The following is a 17,938-nucleotide window of genomic DNA, read 5'->3' as shown; positions in this document are numbered from 1 at the left end:
AGAGGTACTACATATAAGGAAGTGCATTAGCATTTGGTATGGAAGCTCACTGAAATTACATTCAGGAGCTTTAGTAGGAATTTTAAAACTACCCCTTCCAGGAATAAGATCCTTATCTTGTGTATTTGGAAAGGAGTAGGTAGCCCTGTGTAGGGTGACCAGATGTCCCAATTTTATGGGGATAGTCCCGATATTTGGGGCTTTTTCTTATATAGGCTCCTATTACCTCCCACCCCCTGTCCCGATTTTTCACACTTGCTGTCTGGTCACCCTAGTCCTGTGTAAACATGGCCCATGTTGATGAGGATAAGAATAATGGATGAAAAAAAAACAGACAAGTGCTAAGCTGCTTGCCCAGGAATGACTGAATTAAAATGAAAAAAAAAATAGGATTGGAGTTGGCTTACCAGGAACTTGTCAGAGAGAGATATTTAAAGATACATTCTCATCTTGCTGCTCTCATTATTTCACACACACTCCATACTGGGAATCTGATACTTCATACACTGACCTATTTCCTAAATGCCACTGGTTAAAGGGAAAGGATTAAATAGAACGGGGGTCGGCAACCTTTCAGAAGTGGTATGCCAAGTCTTCATGCATTCACTCTGATTTAAGGTTTCGCATGCCAGTCATACATTTTAATGTTCTCAGAAGGTCTCTTTCTACAAGTCTATAACATATAACTAAACTATTGTTGTATGTAAAGTAAATAAGGGTTTTTAAATGTTTAAGAAGCTTCATTTAAAATGCAGAACCCCCTGGACCAGTGGCCAGGACCCGGGCGGTGTGAGTGCCACTGAAAATCAGCTCGTGTGCAGCCTTCGGCACCCGTGCCATAGGTTGCCTACCCCTGAAATAGAACATTACAAACTTCAATTATTTTAGAAATATTCAAGAACTGGCAGAAATTGTAAAACTATTATAGAATGCAAGGGAGTAGGGCCTGAAATTAGCACTGGCAGCAGCCTGCAGATTACTGAGCGTGATGAGACAGGACAGGACGGGACCATTTTGCTTAAGTATTTTGACATATTTCTGCAGCTGAAATACGTGTTACTTTTCCTTTAAAAACTAAAATCATTCTACTTATTGCAGAAGAATATTTTGCCTCCCCGTGAAGTAGCTGTAATTAGTTGTGACTTTATTAATACTTTCACCAGAAAGATGCTACAGCGCTTTACAAGTTTCACTCACTAAGCTATATAAGCACAAACAAAAATCACTTCCTCCACTGCTGAAATACAGCCAACAAGTGAAATGTGATAGTACTTTAACTGCACACAGCTTTCCCTTTGGAATGGCTGGTTGCAGCTCACCCCAAACTCAAAAACACAGCTTCATGTGCCATAAGGCGTATGTGTTTGAGAAAATGCACGATGCTTTCTTCCCTAAGAAGTAAGAATGCTGAACGCTCTCAGGCACAACTAGCACAAAGAACAAGGGAGCAGCATGGGATCTGGACTCCGAGTCCTGTGTGACAAACCAAGCCAGCAAAACACACGACTCATTCTGGTATATACAAAGCAAATGAAAAAAGCATACTGCTGAAATCTGTCACTGTCTTATGTGCTAACTTTCCTCACACGTTTAAATCTGCTTTTCTAGTTCTTCGAAATTCTATGCCAGGTCTTTTTAAATTCCCAGTTAGTTTCCTGTTTTAACAATGTCTTTGTTGTTAAAATAAAAATACCTGTAAGCCTTCCCTGGACACACAAACTTTCATTATCAGTAACATTAGAAGACCTGGGCATGCATTCATTGTAAAAGAATGGACACTACTGAAGCAGGCAAAAACACTTCCCAGCCTTCTGCCAGTCTGAAATTCTCTCCTCCCTGTTCTAAAGGAGGGTTAGGAGATAGCAAAAGGAGGACATATGTACTAAGACTGCTGATTTCTAATCTCTTGCATCATTCTAGTGATCTGTTTCTGTAATACTCATTTTATAATAAAGGTAACAAACACCCATGTTCTGCAGTGCGTTCAGAATGTCCTCAGATTTGTAGTAGATAGCACTACTTATCACCTCAACCCTGGAAACAGTCATTGTCAGTTTGCTGCTGAACAGCCAGAAAGGGAGCTCAGACTCTTAAAAATAACCCAAACAAACAGGTCCTACAAAAACAGTGGCTTTTTTTGAAGTGTCAAGTAGTTTCACTCTTGGCAAAAGAAAGTTGCATTGTTAAAATATAACAATTTGGAAACCACTCTCCAGAACATAATGTTAAAGTAGGTAAAGTTTTGGTTTTTAACTGTATGGCAGTATCAACTTAAGTACACAATCGTGCAGGATGAGAAATAGGCCAGAGACCCCATTAGTTTGGAAAAGCACTAGAACCCATTGGCCTGTAAATCAGGCAATTTGCATTTTAGATTGTTAGACCCCCAAATAATCCATAATTGGTTTGGGTTGCTCCTATTAGCAAAATGTTTATTTTGCTCTTAGCCTGAGCAAAATGGTTTGCTTTGAAATAGATCCCTGTTCCTTTGTCACACTACCTGCAACCCTCTGTCATGTCCATCTAATTGCACTTTCAGTTTGTGAAGCTCTTCAATCTCCCGGTTATGTCGCTCCGTTTTGTGCCGCACCAGAGAACGGTAGAAGTGAATGGTGAAGACAACAAAAATCAGACCCACTGGGACCATGATGATTGTGGAGACCAGAGCTGCTTGCCAGCCCACATGGCCACTGGGCTTTTGAACGATGGAAGTCTCGTTTTTCATAATGGAGTCCACAGGCAGAAATTTTATCCAGCACAGAAGCACCACCTCAGCGAGGAAAAGGAGGATTCCCAAGACTGTGGAGAAACCCCAGGCCAGCTCTATGTAGACATGCATGCGTTCGTGTGGGGATTCGCTGATGGAGTTTAGGTTGTGTATGTTACTCACCGCTTCCACGTTAGGTAGTATACAGGTGCTGATGAGAAGGGCGAAGAGATGAACTGCTACCAGCACTGTTGTGCAGGCACTGAACGCAATCAGCAGCATTTGGGGGTACTGATACTGCATCTCTAGTTGCACCTCCACCATGGCAACCTGAGGGGAGGAGGGGCAAAAAAACAGATGGTCAGTTGCTAGAATTCCCATATTTCACTTTTCAAGGCTTCAGTTCAGGAAAGCATCACTAAGCATGTGCTTTAAGCGCTCTGAATAAGTGCTTTCCTGATCTGGGGCCTAAATGAATCATTCCTTTTTTTCTAAAGATGCATGAACAGTCTGTATCTTTCCCTTTCTCGGGGCTTACACACAAAGTTACATCCGAGCCCACAGGAAATTATTTCAACATTGCAGGGTTTGTTTGTTTTTTTAGCAAACTCTCCCTTAAACTGTGACCCATATGAATAGCATCAAACGAAAGGCTCACAAGGGGAATTTATTAGGCAGCAAGTCTAACTTTGTACAGATAACAGTGCAGCCAACCACGCAGTTCATGACACAGCTTCAGTTTGCATCATTAGTAGTCACGTGATGGGAAACACTGACTTCTCGTGTAAAAAGGGTTAAGTCAGAAAAGCTGTAATTCTGGTCATTGGATAGGTGATACTATCTCCCAAGCTACTGAATAGTTTAACTATTCCTTGGTTAAATGGGTGCCTCCTATTATTTTACATCTTCATGTCACCACAAATATAGCCAGATAAAGGAACTTACTTCCATCCAGAGTATCTTTCTCAGTTTCCAATAACTACTGAATATTCAAAAGAAATGGATGATAGATGTGTTATGCATGCTTAGTAACACCATATAAAAGTGCACTTTTGTTTCCAATGTACTCTACAGAAATTAGCTTCACAGCTAATTAGCTCATTTTATAAAGTGTATTTGATCATTTTGCCCATACACTGTTGAGTTTTATCACTTCATTAAGTTAAGCTCCATGTAAAAAACAGAAGCATGTTCAACAGAGCAGGTGATTGGGTTTCAGGACTCAAATGCCAGTCCACCTCTACTACTGGCTTGCTGGGTGAATTTAGGCAAGTCACTCATCCACTCTGTGACTCAGTTTCTCCATTTATAACAAGAAAAATACTAAAGCATAACTATATCCCAGGTTTGCTGTGAAATTTAACCTTTGTAAAGCACTCAGAAAATCCAGAGTTAAGAGAACCGATGTAAGTGCAATGCCCCTGTATAACAGTAGTAGTCAGATACTATATGTCTCCGCTAGTCAACCTCCAGCATATTGTTCAAATTTGTTTGCAGCTGTATTTATTGATTTTACACTGATTAGCAAAGCGTTTCAGTAAGCAAAGGAATAAAAACAAATGTGTTGGGTCATACTCTCCCCGATCTTGTATTCCACTGAGGCCCCATCACCCACATCTGTTAATAAGAGGATCAAACAGGGATGTTTTTTGGATACCAGCATCAGATCAGTCCCTGTCAGGAGGGACCTCAGTATGTTTACAGGAGCTTAGTGGAGGCAGAATGAATAGCTTGACCATAGTGCTGGGTGAATGGATTTCATTGGGCCAAGTGTCCCCACTTTTACAAAAATTCCATTTGAAACATGTCTTGAATAGTTCTTGCAGGTTCTACACAATACCTCAATTTGTTTATTGTGGGATACGTCCTATTAGCAAGACCCTTTAAAATGCATTGGGAGTCAAGAGATATAATCCTGTTTCCACTCATGTTATTGGAAGCTCTGCAATTAAATTTCAGCGGGATAGGACTAGGGCCTAGGCTAGGGTGACTGCACATTCTACCTACCATCTACTCTGAAACCACCAGCAGACTGATTAGAAGCTTGCAGGAAAGTCACATTAGCAAATACATACAGCATACCTGTATACACAGGTGACATTGTTATTTTTAATTTAGCTGAACAAAACCTGTTCCTACAGTGACTGAAATTGTGAATCTCCATGTTCTTGGACTTAGAACAAATTGGAGAGAGTCCAGAGGAGATCAACAAGGTCAGAAGATTTGTAAAACATGACTTATGAGGAAAAACCTGAGCACATTTAGTCCTGGCAAGACGATGACTTAGTGGGGACCTGTTAACAGTCTTTAAATATGTTATGGGCTGTTATAAAAAGGATGGTGATCAATTGTTCTCCATGGTCACTGAAGGTAAGACAAATCATCAGGTTAATGTGCAACCAAGAAGAGATAGGTTAAATACTAGGAAAAGCTTTGTAACTATAAGGATAGTTAAGCACTGAAACAGGTTACCAAGGTAGGTTGTTGAATCCCAGTTACCGGAGGTTTTTAAGAAATGGTTAGACCAGTGATACTCAGACCTCAGTGGTTCAGGAGCCAAATTAGCGATCAACATTACCCAAAAGAGCCACAGTAGTGTGAATTCATGGTTTCATTTACTATAGTACTATTCATATTTAAACAGTATGATGGGGAAATACTTAGTGTCTGTGTATATTATATATAATACATGTTATTCTCACAGCAAATAAGTTAGTGCTGCATGAGACACATTAAACAGCCACTTGCAACTCACAAGCCACAGTCTGAGTATCACTGGTTAGACAAACTTCTGTCAAGGGATGGTCTAGATATAGTTGGAGGTGTCTCAGCATGGGGGAGCTAGACAAGGTGACCTTTCCAAGTCCCTTTAGTCTTACATGTCTATGATCCTATGATTCTCATTTCAGTAAATACATCTCAAGTATTTTGGATACTCCTGAAACAATGTATCTTTTCACTAGTGTTTACAAACGGTTTTCCAAGGCTCATTTGCTCTAAAAATGAGCTCTCTTCATATGTTGACAGGATTAATGAAGGTATTAGCTTTGCCATCCATTAGAAGCACAAATCTTTTAACCAAAATGTATGTTTTGTTGTTTGAAATATGTTTGCAGACATTCTCCCCCTGTAATTCTCTCTGTGTTGATTCAAGGAGAGACCCATCAGTCCTCAAATATTTGAGTTCCAAGTGAAAAAGGACTCTCCTTCTCCACTTTGCTGTTCTACAATGCTGCATGTCAACCACACCATATTTGACTGGAAAAATTATACCGTTGTTTGAGGGAGGGTACCAGACCCAAAGGACATATATAGTGTTCAACATATTAGACAGGAATTTTACCTATAATAAAAAGCCTTAAATCCTATATAATCAGCCTGGCTTGTCAAAATATCAGTTTCCACTTGCAGTTACTACCCTTTGTGCGGACAACAGTTTCCAGTTGATTGGGTGCTCCCTCTCACACTACCGTTACCTAAGGCTGGCCTTAGTGGTGTGAACCAATGAATCTTTCAGATATCAGAGAGTCATCAGTCTATTTCACAGGTAAACAACAACAGTCCAGAGGAAGACGGATGATGGGAGGTAGAAGAAAAGGAGGAAGGGGTTTTATTCAGCCCAAACAAGTACTGAAGAAACGTAGTGTCCTCTTAGCACTTTTCCCCTCAGAGGCTGTCATGTTGCTCTCCAGCCAAGATCAGAGAAAAAGGACAAGCTAATATGCTAGAAGTCCTGGTAACTGTTTCAGTACATGTAATTCAGCATAGGGTCAGTCAGCCTGGTAAAAAGTTTTCCATATTAGTCATTTAGTCAAGTTTATTTTTATACCTAGAGTTTATTTTCATCTCTTTCTGTAAAATAAAATATATTACCAGAAAATTTAGGCAGCTCGAAGTTAGTCTTGGAATCGTTAATTCAAGCAGTCACTGGTGGACATCTTTGAGAGAAAATAAACTCTGACCTTGAGGGAGGCAGGCACAGGATCAGACCGTTTAAACACAAGAGTTAGGACAGAAAGGAGATTGCAGTTTCCTTCTTCATATAGGGACATAGAATGACTGGCAAGGACCATTGGGAGCGCATAGCCTCTGGTTCCTAAACTGCAGGTGTCTGATCTTTCTTTTTAAAGTGAAATTAGTGCTTCTGAGAAGTGCTAGATTGAGAGCATGGGTACCGGAGGCCCTCTGTTTGCAGTGGTCACAGGCCAGGTGGAGTGACAATGCAGACCTTCCGCACTTGCCCTGACAACATGCCTCAAACTAGACTCAAAGGGAATACACCTACAGGAAAAAGAGGAGCTCTGTCTTCCAGACCTATTCTGTCTTTGGTCTCTCTGCTAAAACGGCCAATAAAAGCACCAATTAGTGATGATTAGTGTGATGAGATGCCTGCCCAATAGGAATGGGACCCAGATTAGCAGCTTATTTCACATAGATCATTAAAGAGCTATCAGCTGTAACAATTTTCAGCCACTACTGATCTGTGTTGAATTGGAAGCAGCAGCCGAGTGGTGAAAAGATCTGAATCCGCATCCTATACTACATGACTTTGGACTTATTTAAATATACATAAGACTTTGGAACACATTTTACTTCCTTCAATAGACAGATTATCGTCTCTCTTAGGACAGAGTACACAGCCTGCTTAATAAGTATTTGCCTACCAAATTACTGCAGCAGAAATAAATTGTCTGCAAGTGATATCATGGTCATTAATTGGGATGCTCAATTCTATCAGTTGGAGAAAAATTAGTAACAAACTTGCACAAATTAAAGGAATCCCTATATTCTGAAAGTTCGGTTTATGAAGAAAACATATTGCAAGTACGGTAATACCCAAAACTAGAGATCCCATTTCTTTGAATGTAAACATACACCATCCAAAATGAAAGTCATTTTGGTCTATATTCTTTACATTTTTTTTTTTTAAATATACCCAAACCATCAGTGCTCCCTGGAGTCAGCTCTGAAGTTCTCACAACAGTTGCACTGAAAAAAAAAAAATCTAACAGGAGCAAGAATCCTTCTGAGACCGATCCAATAGCATGAAGTGAAGCGGATAATTTTAGCAGAGACCTCTAAACACCTTGTGAACATGCCATAAATAGAAGTCAGATGGTTTATACTGTATATTTGCTGAGAACTTTCCATTGCTGTTTGTATTCAGGGAGTTGAGAAGTAGTGTTTTGTTTTTAAAGTGACCACTGTGATTTCCGATCCTGCAAACAGATCTATGTGGGTCGACCCTGAGCCAAGGAGAAGTTCTGTGGACTTCAGTGACACTCCACAGGGGCATAGAAGGTCTGTTTGCCTAGATCAGGTTGCAGAATGCATTATATCTAGGATGATGACACTGTTCTTACTACAGAATTCTGTCTCTAAAGACAAACAATTATGCTAAATACTACTAAAAGGAAGCAGATTTTACCTATAGACTCTATTAGTGCCTAAGAGCCAAATTCTCGTAAGGAAAACAGAAAGGGGAATAAACTCTGGAAAGTCACGTGCAAAAGTACAACCAAGCCACGTAAAATGTATTTTAAAATAAAATAAGGCAGGCTAAGAAAGAATTTGAAGGGCAATTAGCTAAAGACACACAAGCTAACAGTGAAAAAAATTAAGTACATCAGAAGGAGGAAGCCTGCTAAGCTATCAGTTGGGCACTGGATGATGGAGGTGCTAAAAGAAGACACGACCATTGCAGAGAAGCTAAATTAATTCTTCGCATCAGTCTTCACTACAGCAGATGTGTGGGAGATCCCCACACCTGAGCCAGTCCTTCAAAGTCTGAGATGCTGTCCCAGACTGATGTGTTAGCAAAGGAGGTTTTGGAACAAATTGACAAATTAGTCACCAGGCCCAGATGGTATTCACTCAAGTATTCATCTAAAAAAGTATGTATTAGAATTGGAAAAAAAACAAAGAAGGGCAACAAAAATGATCAGGGGTATGGAACAGCTTCCATACGCAGAGAGATTCAAAAGACTGGGACTGTTCATCCTAGAAGAGAGACAAATGAGAAGGGCTATGATAGACATCTACAAAATCATGAATGGTGTGGAGAAAGGACTAGAGAAGCAGGAGTGCTGGAACAATTTTTATAGTGGAGGTGCTGAACGCAGAAACCACATATTTGGTTATTATTACTACTTCAAGACAAGACAAGACCCCCCAGCGCCCCTAGTTCCAGCACCCCTGTAGAAAAGTGTAATTTACCCCTTCACATAACAAAAACTAGGTGTCACCCAATGAAATTAAGCGGCAGCAGCTTTAAAACAAATAAAAGGAAGTACTTCTTCACATAATGCACAGTCAACCAGCGGAACTCATTGCCAGGGGACATTATGAAGTCCTAAAGTATAACTGGGTTCAAAAAAGAATGAGATAAGTTCAAGCTATTAGCCAAGAGGGTCAGGGATGCAACCCCATGCTCTAGGTGTCTCTAAATCTCTGACTGAGATGCTGGGGACAACAGGGGCCGGATCACTCAATATATTGCCCTGTCAGTTCATTCCCTCTGAAGCATCTGGTACCGGCCACTGTCAGAAGACTGGCCGTACTGGGTCTAGCCCAGTATCCTCTCTTATGTTCTAATAACCAACTTATTAACTATTTATTTTTACACTCAGAGCCATCTCTTGGGTAGAGCAAATCGGGTCAACCGCTCTGGGCCCCTCACTTTGGGGGGGCCCTGCGGGCCAGTGCAATTAGCTATCTCAGTCAGTCCTGGAAGAGATAGGCATGGGAACTAGGGGTGAGGAGGGTGGTGCAGCACCCCCGGGCTCACGGCTGCCACACCGCGTGACCAGGGCTCCGAAGTCACCCCATGCGACCAGGGCTTTGCGAGTCCCGCACCCCAACCAGAGCCCTGAGCCGCCCTGGCACTATGGCCAACAATAGCCCCACAATAGGCGCCGGCAACTGCCAGCAGCAGCAGGTGATTCAGCACCAGGCTGGATCTGTCCCAGCCACCAATGCAGAGCAGGGCCCCAAAGCCGGCGGGGGCTGATTTGTCCCAGGCCCCACACTACCCTAGGGATGGCCCTGGCTATGCTGCAGACTTCTACCAGCATCTCTCTGTCTGTAAGGGAACATACCTCTTCATACATGACTGACAGAGCTATGCTGTCAGAAGTTCTTAGCACAAACACAACTATACCCACAAAACTCTGCTTCTTGCAGTACAGGCTTGTTTCGCTCACGGGAGTGTTTTTTCTATACAGGTACAAGCACAGTTTTACCAGTATAACCTGAGTCCACATTAGAAGCGCTTGGCTGGTATAGTATACTGCTATTCCTATACTGGCAGAGCACTCCGACCATAGATATGACCTAACATCAAGAAAGCTGCTATTCTGGAGGATCTAACAAAAATACGTTGGATCAGTGATCTGCAACTTTTTGCAGTTAGAAGTTTCCATCTGCTACTTCAGAATACAAAAGAAGTTACAACTTGATATATAGAAGAACCCTAATTTTAGGAACACCAATCTTATGAACAACCAACTATACGAATCATTTTTCCTGACCTGGTAAGGGTTGGGAGGAAATAGATATAGATATAGAAATAAAACACACACACCCACCCACCCACACACACACACACACACACACACCCACCCACCCCAAAAGTGATGTCAGTGAAGAACAAGTTGACATCCCTTCATATTCTGATGCCTTCAGCGCATTGGAAATTGCTTTGCGGTAGTTTGAAGGACCAGAAGAAAGTGATCCAGTGCACCATACTGCAACTTATGTACAACTTACCTATTGTAATTTTGAGATGTTCAGTTTATGAACTTTCATTTTATGAACTCCTCATTCCCCATGCAGTCTGTCAAACTGAGGTTCTACTGTACATTACTATAATTTGTAAATACACACATATATACTATATCCAAAAAGAAAAAATAATCAGCAGGAAGAGGATGAACCACAAAAAGGCAAAAGGAAATATAACCCCTATTGCTTTCCCCTGTCACCCCCAGAAAAATCCCCTGCAACTCAGAGAAAAAATTGCCAGTGTTTAAAAAAAAACAAACAAAAAACACCCTACAAGCAAATCAAAAATTTTCTATGGAACTTGTTTCTCTCTCTCTTCAGTCCTGAAATCCCTTCATGCCCCCCTCACTCACACAACACACCTCTTTACATGGACATATGAAAAGGACAAGCCCTCAGGAACCAACAGAGCCCTAATACCAGGTCTGCATTTTCTTGAGCAGTGTTTATTCCTCCACCTCCTCACTACCACACATATCTGCTGTGCATGCATAGGGATAGGAGTTTCAATTCCATCCACCAATGAGTGAGATCCAGAGGTTAGATAAGGGGGAGGTTCATCACTCCATCATCTTATGCAAGTGTTCTGTTTATGCCAAAGACTCTTGCTGGCTGCCAGTTAGCGACAAGTCAGCTGATACTTTAGGGTGTGGGTCTGGGGGCTCCCTGAGACTATTTCTAGGCAGCTGATATCACAACACTGCAAGAAGTGTCTTGAGAAAGCTGACCTCTATGTTAAAACCTTTCAACAGCAGACAAACAAAAACATACACACTCGGATTCCTTACCACCTAACAAGGAAATGGAATGTCCTCCTCTATGTACAACCCCTATTAACAGGGGAGGGTTTTACACAACTCAACATTCACAATCCAACAACTAGAAACACATACCATAGCAAATCCAGAGAGCAAAGCAGATGTTCTGCTGGAAGCTTTGAGCTTGGCTCGGCTCAGGTACAGTTTTCTCCATGCGAGGGCCTGAACAGAGTGATGATTTGAAGTGACCAATTCCAGATAGCTACGCCGGACCCAGTCCCGATAATCCATGCCCTTTGTGCCAGGTTCAGAGCCGCAAGCAGGAGTGGCAGGATCCGCCGGGACATTTAACTCGGAACTCATGATGAAAGCAACGCTAGAGAAATAAAATATTTGCATGTTCAGGATAGCAACAACAGAAAGAACATGAATGAACCATTGAACAGAAGAGGGCAATCCCAGAGGCTGTTTTATTAGCCTGATTTGTATAAGATGTATGGACAGGAATTTAGTAAAAAGCTACATTAAAAAAAAAAATTACCCTCAGGAGGTAGATGTAAACTAGACTCCATGACACACAGAGCCCTAATCTCTACTCCCTGCTCATCTGTAACTGCTGCGAATGCCTATGGGAGTTACAAGGGGAAAGATGACATAAGTAAAACTGTGAACTACTTTCAGCATGAGTTCAGGATGGGCTTGTGACAGTTGAACTTTGTATCTCTAGGTTGCTGCCAGTTTGCATTCAACTTTAAACCATTGCTTAATTCTGCCGCCCCCACCCGTTTGTTTTAAAGTGGTTGCCCTTATTTTTTCAATTTAAATCTGGCTTGTTCTTTCCAAAGTGACACAGTTTAATTCCATGCTGCATCATGGGTGTGTCTCAAAAGCTTCTTATTAAAGCACTGCTGTAATATTGGCTACTGTATTCAGTGTGTCCATTTTAATTATTTTCTAAATTGAAGCATTTTCAATTAAATTGACCTGACAGGATGGCAATTTCCTGCAGTATCCTTGAAAAACCTTATTGAATTAAATTTAAGTAGCTTTCGAGTTCATTGTATCAAAGGCAAATTTTATGTATTAATGTGGGTTGGGATTGTATGTAGTAACATTGGAGGGAAGATGGGATTTGAACCTGGGAAGTCCTCTGAACTTCAGAGGCCTATTTTGAACAATGGGCCAGAAAAAATGGACTTTCGGACAAACAGTGTCAAATGGTTTGCCTGGGGAATCTTTAGGGGGAGGCAAATGCAAATTCCCACCTCCAGTCTTGCAAAAGTCCAGCCTTTTGAAGCTACATGCTGAAGGGGGGCCCACTGTCTACTGATTACCTGTCCTGGAGTGACATGGTCAAAGGCCCAAACTGTATAAAGGAAACACTAACCTATTCTGAGCTAAGGCTGGTATGAACTTGTAACCACAGAAAATCCTGTGTGATTTTTGAAGGACTGACTCCTACCACAGTCCTTGTTGGAATTTGGGGAGGGGGAGGAGTTGCAGGCTCTGGTGTGTGAGCTTATTAGCATGTGTGTTGGTTCTTTTGTTGTTTTAATATGTTTTCACTTTAATGCCTACACCTTAAGAATAAATGTGCTTGCTTACAAATAGCTGTGTGGTAACATAACGGCTGGCAGTTAAGCAGATCATAAGCACTCAAAGAGAAAGTAAAGTAGAGATGCAGGCCTGTTTAGAAAGTCTGGTTTGCTGAGAATACCTCAATGTAGGCAGGGAACCATGCAGTCTGGGGAAAAGCCCAGGTACATGGTAAAGGGAAGTGGGTCTCTACTCAAGAGAGGTAACAAGGGGGAGTTGGAAGCCTAAAAATGGGTGTCATTGCTGGACCATAGAGGGGAAATATAGCTGCCCTGAACTGTAACAATCACATCATTGATCACAATTCATTTTACAATTCCTCTCGCCACCTGAGATTGCAAAAATACGAAAGGAGCTGAATGACATATAGTGTATAGCAGTTGAACTGGCTGACACCTTGAAAGGGACAGCTGTGGATTTCCTAAGCCACTCACCCCATTCCATGCTTATCAGCCAATATTTGTGCTTCTTTATTTCTATCAGCCTCGCTTAGTGAAGAAAAAGATGTGACTCTTAAGGGGAAATCAGGTTTTACTTCTCAACTATGTAGTTTCATAAATATTCAAACATCATCAGATTCAACCAACTGTATGAAAAGCAAGTTAAATCAGCAAGACTATTTTTCAAGTGACCACATACAACACTGGCCCTGACCCAAACGTCACCTTCATTAATACTATGAGTTAACCTTACTGTTATTTAAAAGGCAACCTCTTGGATTATGATCCCAGTGTTACTCATGGACATATAGCAGAATTTAACTGAGCAGGGTTTGTGAACTCTGACACAAGTTTGAAACTCATATCCTAATGAGGAGGTTTCAGATAAACAACAGAGACCTTGATCCTGCAATCAACCCTTGTACCAACAAGACTGACACTGACCTCAATGAGAGTAACACACAGGAGCTACTGCAGTACTGGACCACGTCAGCATTTTAATGCTATGAATATTCATACATAGCTAGAAGGAACACACATGACGTGGTACTAATTCATCTCAGCACCATGCTTCAAGGTCAAAAGCACCTTGCCTTTAGTTTGGCACAAGTTACTTTTTATTCACACCCATGAAGTACAAATGGAGACTACAAATATAACTAATAAACCAGTATTTTCTCCAGGGTTTCAAGCAATGATGGAAGTAAATGTCACTCAAGTGCCAACAATACACATGAACTGTCTTCATTCCATACACTATTTTAACATGGATGCTACCTCTACATGCCATGGTGAACCAGGAATAAAGTTGCTATGGCAAACAAGGGAAAGTTGCTTACCAGCAATTTCTATTATTTTGCAGATACAATGACTGAGGATTCTCACTCTTGAGTCTTGTGCTCTGCAAATTCTTTCAGATTTTGGCCTTCTGACATGGTGATAGTTACAGTGCAAGACCCTCCTCCTGGTCAGCTTGCAACAGCAGCTACAGCCTCAGCCCTTGGAGCATTCCTACTCAGCTCCTGAACTGTGCAGGAAGCAAGACCTCCCAATTTATTTCCATTCAGGAATCAGATAAAATGTCTATAAAAACATCCCAAGGCACGCGACAATAAAAACCAGACCAAAATGACACCACCTCAGAAACATCCCTGCAAACAAAGGAGAAGGAGGCTCCACATGGTGACACTCCAGCATGATATTTTCAAGAAGCAGATTCACAGGTGAATAATTTTCTCTTTTCAAAAAATACCGTTAGTACAGGACTGTGACTCTCTGAGTGCAAGTAGCTTGACAGATCACCCAAAATGAATGTGAACAACACTGCAAAAGCAAAGGCAAATGCCAGATAAGCAACAAAAGAGTTGGTGGGAGCACCTTTTCTAACTGCAGAGGGAAATGACTTGATGGTTCTGAGGGCTGAGACAGGAGACCCAGAAGGAGATTCCTGTATGGATGATGTCTTTAACAGAACGGTTTTACTGCACAGTAATCACTAGCTGGGTATCTGAATAGAGCGGCAGAGTTATTCTACGAATCCTGGTCCTGCCTGTGTCATACTGCAAGACAGGAGACCACCCGCCGTTGCCTCTCGCAGAATGGAAAAGAAATGAAAGTTAAGGCAGATATGGAAGAGCACAAATCAGACATTAGGAATGGCAATATACAAAAACCTGTAGGAGAGCACTTCAACCTCCCTGGCCACACTATAGCAGACCTTAAGCTGGCCATCCTGCAGCAAAAAAACTTCAGGACCAGACTTCAAAGAGAAACTGCTGAGCTTCAGTTCATCTGCAAATTTGACACCATCAGCTCAGGATTGAACAAAGACTGTGAATGGCTTGCCAACTGCAGAACCAGTTTCTCCTCTCTTGGTTTTCACACCTCAACTGCTAGAACAGGGCCTCATCCTCCCTGATTGAACTGATCTCGTTATCTCTAGCTTGCTTGCTAGCATATATATACCTGCCCCTGGAAATTTCCACTACATGCATCTGAGGAAGTGGGTATTCACTCATGAAAGCTCATGCTCCAAAACGTCTGTTAGTCTATAAGGTGCCACAGGATTCTTTGCTGCTTTTACTATTATCTAAGTCAGCGTAGTAGCAGTGTTCTCCAAAGTCTATTCACCAGCACTAGGTCATGTTTTGGACCAAGTGACAAGACAGCCACAATTCCATAAGGAGACTCTTCCAGTCTAATAGTCCAGGGGTTCTCAACCTTTTTCTTTCTGAGTCCCCTCTCAACAGGATATAAAAACTCCACGGCCTACCTGTGCCACAACTGTTTTTTCTGCATATAAAACCAAGGGTCAGCGTTAGGGAGTGGCAAACAAGGCAACTGCCTGGGGCTCCACACCACCGGGGATCCCCATGAAGCTACACCGCTCAGGCTTCAACTTCAACCCCAAATGACAGGGCTCTGGGCTTCAGGCCCAGGCAATGGGGCTTCAGCTTTCTGTCTGGACCCCAGCAAGCCTAATGTTGGTCCTGCTTGGAGGCCCACCGGAAGCCTGCCTGTGGCCCCACAGGGGGCCCCAGACCTTTGGTTGAGAACCACTGTAATAGTCAAATTGGGCCAAGGGAGAGAGGGTAGGTGAGGTAATATCTTTTATTGGACCAATAGACATTACCTCACCTACCTTGTCTCTTTCATATCCTGGAACCAACACCTCCAAACAAACCTGCAAACTAACTGGGCCACATTCATTCCTGGGGTAGCTTTACTGACTTCAGAGGAGTTACCACAGAGATGCATTTCTCCCCACTACATTTCATGCCAGTAGAACCCATGGAAGCTTTTTGCCAGTGCCAGTTAATACTGTTTTTGACCTCACTCTGTCCCACATTAGCCCTCACCACAGCAGATATGGCGGGGAAAGCCTCTGCCTTGCCCTAGAGCTCAGCTGCCTACAAGACCATTTTAAACGCACACCCAGGGACTTCTGCAGTCAGTAAGGAGGAGACCGCTCCGGCCGACAGGTGCGTCTCCTTCTCGCCCCTGCCAGCGTGCCCTGCCTGATCGTTTGCTGAATGAATCACATCGGCGTCGCTAGGGATTTCAGGACCCCCTGGCCACGCGTGCACAGTGGGGCTGGGGGGCCGGGAAGGGTTTGGCTCAGTGGCTCTCAGCAGCACCCCGCTGTACACCTGCCCCAGCCCCCTGGGGCCATGGCCTGGCCTGGCCCCCCCTCAGTGGCCCTGGGACCCTAAAGGGGCTACAGCCCCTGTGACAAGGGGCCGGGGGGGGGGGGGGGTCTCGGACGTCTGCCCCCTCCTTAGCCCGGGGCACGAGCAACAGCATCCCGGGCACTGAGCCCGCCCGCCCGGCCCCCCAGGGCTGCCCCGGGCTCCCCGCCACCGGCGGCAGAGATGCTGCAGCCCCCCCCGGGGACCCAGAGCCTCCCCCCCGCGCACCCCCGGGGGCCCACGCGCCTCCCTCCCCCCGGCGTCCCCGGCACTCACGCACCGCGGCGGGGGCAGACAGCGCCCGGGCGGGTCCGCTCAGCCCCGCCGACTGCGCCGGAGCCGCCTCCGCCGCTGCCAAGGCAACGCCGGACTCCCCCCCCCGGCACGTGACTCGCGGAGTCCTGCGCCACGTGACCGGAGCAGCCCCGCTCCAGACGGGGAGGGGGCGAGATGGGCGGGGCCTGCGGCTCATCCCATGGGAATGGCGCGGGGGGGTCATCGCTCTCCGGGGGGGACAGGGGGAATCAGGGGCTCAACCCAGTGGGGGGGCAGGGGGAGTCTGGGACTCGCCCCCATAGAGGGGGCAGGGGAGTCTGGGGTCAGTTCTCGGGGGTGGGACAGGGGAAATCTGGGACTCGCCCCCATAGAGGGGGCAGGGGGAGTCTGGGGTGAGTTCTCTGGGGGAGGGGACAGGGGAAATCTGGGGCACGCCCCCATAGAGGGGGCAGGGGGAGTCTGGGGTGAATTCTCTGGGGGGGGACAGGGGAAATCTGGGACTCGCCCCCATAGAGGGGGCAGGGGGAGTCTGGGGTGAGTTCTCTGGGGGGTGGGACAGGGGAAATCTGGGGCACGCCCCCATAGAGGGGGCAGGGGGAGTCTGGGGTGAGTTCTCTGGGGGGGGGACAGGGGAAATCTGGGACTCGCCCCCATAGAGGGGGCAGGGGGAGTCTGGGGTGAGTTCTCTGGGGGGGGACAGGGGAAATCTGGGGCTCACCCCTGTAGAGGGGGCAGGGGGAGTCTGGGGTGAGTTCTCTGAGGTGGGACGGGAAATCTGGGGCTCACCCCTGTAGAGGGGGCAGGGGGAGTCTGGGGTGAGTTCTCTGAGGTGGGACGGGAAATCTGGGGCTCACCCCTGTAGAGGGGGCAGGGGGAGTCTGGGGTGAGTTCTCTGGGGTGGGACAGGGGAAGTCTGGGACACGCCCCCATAGAGGGGGCAGGGGGAGTCTGGGGTGAGTTCTCGGGGGTGGGACAGGGGAAATCTGGGACTCGCCCCCATAGAGGGGCAGGGGGAGTCTGGGGTGAGTTCTCTGGGGGAGGGGACAGGGGAAATCTGGGGCACGCCCCCATAGAGGGGGCAGGGGGAGTCTGGGGTGAGTTCTCTGGGGGGGGGGGACAGGGGAAATCTGGGGCACGCCCCCATAGAGGGGGGCAGGGGGAGTCTGGGGTGAATTCTCTGGGGGGGGACAG

At 44.8% G+C, this 17,938-nt stretch overlaps 1 protein-coding gene across 2 annotated transcripts; it reads right to left on the bottom strand.

Annotated features, from left to right (window-relative positions):
• Window positions 1-791: 791 nt before the first annotated feature.
• ORAI2 (ORAI calcium release-activated calcium modulator 2) lies at window positions 792-16,814 on the bottom strand. Of its 2 annotated transcripts, XM_030537077.1 has the most exons (3): window positions 16,752-16,814; window positions 11,383-11,623; window positions 792-3,037 (listed from the first exon to the last, which is right to left on the bottom strand). In XM_030537077.1, the coding sequence occupies exons 2-3, from the start codon at window positions 11,608-11,610 to the stop codon at window positions 2,492-2,494; spliced, it is 774 nt and encodes a 257-aa protein (XP_030392937.1). In that variant the 5' UTR covers window positions 11,611-11,623; window positions 16,752-16,814; the 3' UTR covers window positions 792-2,491. The 2 variants fall into 2 exon arrangements, with proteins under 2 accessions (XP_030392937.1, XP_030392938.1); XM_030537078.1 differs by lacking the exon at window positions 11,383-11,623 and having other exon boundaries at window positions 16,752-16,802.
• Between the last annotated feature and the right edge of the window lie 1,124 nt (window positions 16,815-17,938).

The sequence above is a fragment of the Gopherus evgoodei genome, chromosome 17 (genome assembly GCF_007399415.2).
Source record: "Gopherus evgoodei ecotype Sinaloan lineage chromosome 17, rGopEvg1_v1.p, whole genome shotgun sequence".
NCBI classification, from domain to species: Eukaryota; Metazoa; Chordata; order Testudines; family Testudinidae; genus Gopherus; species Gopherus evgoodei.
Note: the sequence above shows the minus strand (reverse complement) of the source record. Positions and strands in the feature narration are given on the sequence as shown.